The sequence below is a fragment of the Strix uralensis genome, chromosome 19 (assembly GCF_047716275.1).
Source record: "Strix uralensis isolate ZFMK-TIS-50842 chromosome 19, bStrUra1, whole genome shotgun sequence".
Taxonomy (NCBI): domain Eukaryota; kingdom Metazoa; phylum Chordata; class Aves; order Strigiformes; family Strigidae; genus Strix; species Strix uralensis.
Genome location: NC_133990.1, coordinates 10,399,221 through 10,405,945, shown reverse-complemented (window position 1 = coordinate 10,405,945; position 6,725 = coordinate 10,399,221). Strand labels below are relative to the sequence as shown.

Genomic DNA, 6,725 nt, shown 5'->3' with positions numbered 1-6,725 from the left:
CAAAATACCCAACGTGTGCAGGCTTTGGGGGGTTTAGAGCCTTGCACATCATGCTGAAGCCCAGCATGTGCCTATTCAAGCTCCTTCCGCCAGCCCTTATCATGCCCAGCCCCAGCACACATCTGCAAAAGCAGACACATGTCCACCGCCGGGCAGCAGCCACCGTCCTGCCGCCCAGCCCGCAGCAAGCCCGTTAGATGGCACCACGGAGTAGCACTCGCTGCACCTTCCTTGCTCGCACCCAAACGTGTCTTGACACCCGTCCAGCCTTGAACTGGCCTTTTGTGCCAGGCACAAAGCTCTGGGCACCGCCGTAGTAACTCCCTGCACCAACCGAACGAAGAGCAATGATAAGGCTCGCCGTGCCATGCTCACCCCTCCTCCCTGCAATGACAGTCCTTAGCGGAGGCAGGAATTTTCCAGGATCAGCTTTTTCTTTATTTAAGGATTTTTGAATAGGCAAATGTTACATTTTTGGACACACGAATGTTAAAATGATCGATCCTATGTGTTTGCACGTGCTCACAACGACAGCCCGTGCTGTCTTTCTTAGGATATTTATTCATATGCATATATACAGTGCCCTGGCGGAAAATGTTTTCCGTGGCTTCTGAGAGTGCTCTAAAAGGGTCGAATTAATAAATGGCTTTAAAGAGCGTTCGCTCTGTGTGTCTGTGTCTGTGCAGTTCAGTTGCAGCAGCTTTGTGCCTGTGTAATACAGTCTGCAGACTGCGTATTGCACTTTGCTATTTTGAATTTTGTTCTGACTTCTCTTCCTTTACTCTCTCACCTATAAAAGCAGGATTTCTAATGAAAATAAGCAATAAGTTGCTGCATACGCTCGGGTGTAAAGGATTTTCAAAAGCAAGACAACTGGCAGCACACTGCTGTCCTGCCTTGGACTGTTTGTTATAGACAATATATTGATTAAAACAAAAATACGGAAGTGCAATGGAATGAGGGTGTTTGCTGACCTTGTTCTGATGACAGAAAAGTCATTTCAGGGTGAGACTGTGCCTTGAGCTTCTACAGGGACCTGTTGTCCTGGGCATAGGATCAAGGGCGTTTCTTCTCCAGTAAGGATTGAAAGGTAGGTAGTAGTTGCCATTTAAAAACGAGGTACATTCCAAAGAAAACTGCTAGGAAAATTTCAATTACAAGAAGCAAATTCATAATGCATAGATTGGTTAAATGTGCACAATTGTAAATATAGACAATAATTTACAGGCTTTTGTCTTGAAATGTTAGTGCTGCTACAAGGACACAAGCGTGACTTTTTTATAATGGCTTACCATAGCATTTCCATACTGTAAATGAGACAGATTAAGTTGACATTATATATTACTTAGCTGTGTACCAATTAGCTAAACAAATGCTATGAATTTCGTCATTTATGATGGAAGCTACATAAAAATTGTATAATTACTGCAGTGAGTCATCTAGTTAAATGGCACTCCTATACGGACAAATTGATTTCAATGCAAGATTAATAGCCTTTTGCTGCTGTTTTACGTGCTTGCCAAAGACCATACTACATTGTTGCTAAGCATCATTAATGGATTAAAATAAGGGTTCTGCATAATTCCTACAGTGTATCTTCAAACAGCTTGTTTAGTTTGTGCACTAGCCTAGCGCTTGTTAGCCCTACATAACACACGGGTCTGGAAGGCTGACACGTGTGGAGGAGGTTAATGCAATCCTAGGAACTCTTTCAAAAGCTCACAGGTTTTCTTGTGGATGACTTCGCGGAGTTTCCGCACGCGCCGGATGCTGGAGGTGCCCACAAAGCTGTCTGGCTGTAGGACAGCCATGCCGTTGTGGACATCTCCCATGATGATGAGCTGGCCATCCACTGTGGTCATGTTGGGACATGGGCAGCTCCAGTCCATGTTCAAAAGCGTGATTTCTAGTGGTTCCTTCCCCAGGAATTTTAATCCCATTTTTTCATCTTTGAGAATCTCCTCCACTGTCACCAGGGCGTGTCCCGAGTCTTGGTCTTCGGTCAGCTCTGTTATACGGCCCAGGATAACAAAGTCACTTTTGCAGAAGCTCGTCACCAGCTTCTGGCGTGGTTTGCAGGCTTTGCAGTGCGTGTTCTTCGGGAAAGGGCACATCTCTTCACAGGCCTCCCGGCTCTCAAAGTTGTTCTCGTTGCCCCCACATCCACCATAAATGAAGGACTGGCACTGCTTTGTCAAGCTGTTATAGGCCCATCTGGGCTCGTAGGCCTTGCAGTGACCTTGGAGGGCCGGCAGATTGCAAATGTTGATTGGGCCGTTCATGCATGTTAACATACAGTTCTCGTAGGTCTCAAAGTGGTTGAGGTTGCTGTTACAGTTCCCATAGATGAAAGTAAAGCAGTTGTTTTTCTTTGCATCATAGTACCACCTGGTCTGCTCTTCCCCACAGTCTTCGCTGTCTGGTTGCTTCAGGCACTCATCGGTTGGAAAATGTGTTTTGTTTTGGGAAGCTTCTTTGGATGTGGGTTCTCCTTTGATGACTGACAAAGGGAAATCAGCCCTGAGAAGGCCACCGCTGTTTTTGGCGGTGCAGGTATAGATGCCTGCGTCTTGGAGCTGGGTGTTGTAGATGACCAGCTGGGCGATGTTGGTGACCACGACGTTCCCTCTGACGTGATTTGGCTTCATAATGACTTTGTCTTTCCCATCGACCTGCTTCTCCCACGTGATTTCTGGCTTGGGTCTCCCTGTAACATCACAGAGGAAGCTGACGGTCTCTCCCACGTAGACGGACTGATGGACAGGGTTGTTCACTAGAGCAGGTGGCAAGATATCAATGACTGTTGTCTCAGAATAGGCAGTAGTAGGGCGAGCTGTTGTTTCTGGTGGGATAGGGCTGGTGTTTGGCCAGGTAAGATGGTACCTACAGGTGACTACATTCAGTGTAATGCCTTTGATGCAAGCTTCTGCATCCATGTAGCACTTGTTGTAGTAGGTGAGCCCGTCAGAGGCACAGGTGAAGCTTGGCTCCTTCTCACACCGGTCCTTGCACTTGCAGACGGGCTGCCCGTCCCAGATGTCGCACTCTGAGCCTTGCTGGATGCACATGAAGCGGTCACAGGTTGCCTCTTTGGGCATTCCCACCGGCCCTTTTTTCCCCTTGACATCCATGTACCGAGCCGCCACACAGCTCTTTGTTCCACAGACATTGGGGCAGCACTTCTCAAAGGTCTCGCACTCCTGCGGGGAAAGAAAATAACCTGATCATTACTGGGGACAGAATAAAGTCCTTTTTAGAGACGCAGCAAGCAGAGTATCCAGAAACTTTCAAGGTGTTACGCAGGGGACTTGGTCTGCCACACCAAGAATTGTCTAAACACACTGGGGTTTCTGAAGTGCTTCAAGAGAAGACTCTCAAGAAGGAAAATGTATTTCTGTTTCTTAAACACTAACCTCATCATAAGTCTTTCCTAGAGTCACATGGACTGCTTGACTACTGAACCAACAACCCCCCTTCCACACTCTCTGAAATGCCTGAGGACAAGCCCTAAGAAACAAGAGCGGATGGAAAGTCTTATCATATGGCTGTAGGCAGTAATCCTTCTTATTTCCACAGAAGTATGTAAAGTATTATTTGAATTCCCTGGGACTAACAGCCTACTCTTGGAGGTGAAACTGCCAAGGATTTATAATTGTTCACATTGTAGAGGAAATAATAGAATATCTCAAAAGTAAGGAACTTCTTGCTCCAAAAATAATTTTTCTATGGTATTTAGAAAAACAAACCCAAAACAGCTCATTATGGCTTCTCTGTCCTATTTTAGTCCTATTTTCAAATGCAGCATCGCTCTTCTAGTGATTTATTACACTCCATCTCAGCTACAGTCAGCTCTAAATTGCAGTTAATTTTAGCAGAATTTTCATCTACTGTGCAGGAAAGGTATTTGATATGTGTGATCACGGCTGCTGTGTTGTTACAGATTACTTTAAGGGACCGTGAACGCTGCTACCATGAACACAATGGGACACACTTCCACTGTGTGTTAAACCTCTACAACCCCCCTGAAACCCAATGGCTTTCTCCGTAAGTGAGAACAAAATGTTTTTTAAGCTACCAAACTGAAGAGCTTCCCCTGAGTCCAGTATCCTTTCCATATTGGGAAAAAGATGACCTAATAACATAACTCTTTCCCCATTTCCAGCAGCACATTACTATGTTTCAGAAGCAAAGTTAGAAACCAGAGCGGGTAACATTTTTGGCTGAGGTTAAGGAGCGTGGCTTTAGCAAAGTTGGTGGCAGAGTCCTTGGCTGCTTGCAGACCACTCATTCCATGTGAGGTCCCAGGACTCCGTGCTGCCACGAGGCAAAAGCAAGTATATTTAGCCAGTGGCTTCTGGCTTTCAGTTTTTGACCAGTAAATTATTAAAACAACATCCTCTGCTGCTGCTGCTGGGGTTTTGCAAGTGTTTTAATATTCACTGCTGCACCTGGTAGTTGAAATAAAGGGAGCTTATTTGGGAATAGCAAAAGTAAAAACATCACCTTCATTCATAACACATGGGATCCATCTGAGCAAATCTCTTTGTTTACTTGATGGCCAGCCTTTTTCTCTACTACCCCCCCCCCCCCCCCCCCCCCCCCGCCCCCCCCCTCCTTCTAGCATTGCAGAAACAACCTGGCTACAGAACATAAACCCGGTGACTTTTTTCAGCATGGTACGTGCTGCTGTCAGCCTGGTTCAGGCTGCAGGAGCTTTGCTGTTGGACATGATGTAAGAGGCAGGACGAGCAGGTATTTTCAGATGCCAGCTTGAGCTGGCAGTGCTGACAGGGTGAAAAATGAATTTTAGGGTTGTAAGCTAAGCACATTTTGAGCTGGGAGCATCAGAGAGAACATCTGCCTGGTCATCTTAACCGTGCCCCTGTTTTGCACTCCAAGCATACTTTGTGTTTCAAGTGCAGCAAAAGCTGATGCTGTACATGTTAAATCAAATGATTTCATACATGATTCCTCCCAGAAATATAAAGCATGGATGATGGCCACCACCACCAAAGAACATGGTGACACTGCTAAAATGCTATGGATTGCCCCAAGGCATGCTGAGTTCTGGAATGTCAAATTTGGACCTTTCTTTTGACAAGAAAGCAAGGAAAATGATCAAACAGAGCGACGCCATACCCACATCAGCATAAGTGACAGCTGCCACACACCTCCCCACTTAACTAATAAGTCATCAAACCTTTTCTATTTTATATAGGTCACAGGTCAATTAAATACATGCGCTGTCTGCGTCAGGTCCCACACGGTGCTGGCGCCCTTCTATCAGAACAGCAACAGACTGCGGTGCAAGCGAGCCCACCGCCAGACCCCATCGCCCGCCACGCAGAGAGAGAAAAATGTGCAACACTCACCAGATCAGCTTCGCACTCTCTCTTGCAAGTGCTCTGCGCGTCTACCCACAGGTTGGGGTTCATGTCATTGGGGCATATCCCAGCATGGGAATACCGGATCGGAGGTAGAGCTCTCCCTTTCAGAGAGACCTCCAGAAGCAAGAGGACACTGCTCTTCCCCAGCAAGATCCACATCCACCGAGTGAACAGCACCACCAACATCTCAGAACTTCTCCAGGGCAATGGCAGTGACCGAGCTGGAGGTAGTTCTTGTTTGCTTGGGGTTGCTTTTTTTGGTAAGCCTTAAATTTTCGAGGAACCCAAATGCACCTGACTTCTGTAAAAACTTCAGCAAGCTCCTTTGCTGCCTCTGTTGATAGTGCAGTTTGGTCTGGACCTCATTGGATTAAAGGTCCTAGGAAGTTACCCCCTTATTTTAAGAGAAATGCTAATAGTCTGAGCAGAGTTAGCTCTATTTATACCCTGCCTCTGTTAACAAGTCAGAAAAAGTAAACTTGATTTCTTTGACAGGCACACGCTTCCTATGTCCTGGTGGCAGTCAGACAGATTTGTTGCAAGAAAAAAAAGCTGGAAAGAGTTCAAAAGGCTGGAACTGGCACGGTGGGACCCCTGCATGTTTCTGAATGCAGGGAGGCCTTCTTAACCCCTTTAGACCTAAAGTACTTCCCTATGCTAAGAATGGCATTTACTTCTGAAAGAGTACTTGTCTAAATAACACGGACCCACGGTCAGGGGATTTCCCCACGGCAAGGGGCTACACAATCACTTGCTAAAGGGAACAAGTAATAGGATTGAAGCAATTAAAGCTAGAATATCATATTTTAACAAAGGAAGTAGGGAAGAAATAACCTATTTAAACTTAGGATCGACAAAGCAGTATATCTTCATAACTTCTCCCGGGGTTCCTCCAGGCTTTTTTCTTCTCTTTGGTGGGGAGATTTCCAGGATGCTGGGTTTAACACTGCCCTCCAACCCCACCAGCAAGATGTTAAAAGTGTCCCTGAATTCCTCCACATTTCCTGACAGCCAGATCCCATTGTACAGTGCATTGCTGACCCCTTTAACAGTGACAACAAAAAAATAGTAGAAGTTCAACTCTATGGAAACCTGCATAAAGGAATGTACAGCATTTTTGCATTGGGGGGCAGGGGGGAAATTCAGTCAAGCTGAGTTCCTCGTTCCCTGATTATTACAGCAAGGGGCTGATCCTGCTCGTGCTGAACACGTGCCAAAATCCAGAGACGAGTGGCAGAAGTCCGAGTTGCTCAGCACCTTCCAGGATTAGAGCCTTTGGGCTGAGTTCTGGGCTAGCTTGGACGGATCCTGCATGGTGCTAAGAGCTCCCTGGGAGGA

General features: G+C 46.3%; 1 protein-coding gene across 1 annotated transcript; it reads right to left on the bottom strand.

The window, feature by feature from the left end:
• Nucleotides 1-416: 416 nt before the first annotated feature.
• On the bottom strand, nucleotides 417-5,908 carry WFIKKN2 (WAP, follistatin/kazal, immunoglobulin, kunitz and netrin domain containing 2). The gene is made up of 2 exons (XM_074889412.1): nucleotides 5,373-5,908; nucleotides 417-3,200 (listed from the first exon to the last, which is right to left on the bottom strand). Exons 1-2 carry the CDS (start codon nucleotides 5,571-5,573, stop codon nucleotides 1,689-1,691), a joined length of 1,713 nt encoding a protein of 570 aa, XP_074745513.1. The 5' UTR covers nucleotides 5,574-5,908; the 3' UTR covers nucleotides 417-1,688.
• Between the last annotated feature and the right edge of the window lie 817 nt (nucleotides 5,909-6,725).

Excerpts from the sequence above, each read along its gene's own strand:
- WFIKKN2 (XM_074889412.1), bottom strand. The coding sequence starts at position 5,573 with ATGTTGGTGGTGCTGTTCACTCGGTGGATGTGGATCTTGCTGGGGAAG. Across the intron at positions 3,201-5,372 it reads GAGAGTGCGAAGCTGATCTG|GAGTGCGAGACCTTTGAGAA; the intron begins GTGAGTGTTGCA and ends CTTTCCCCGCAG.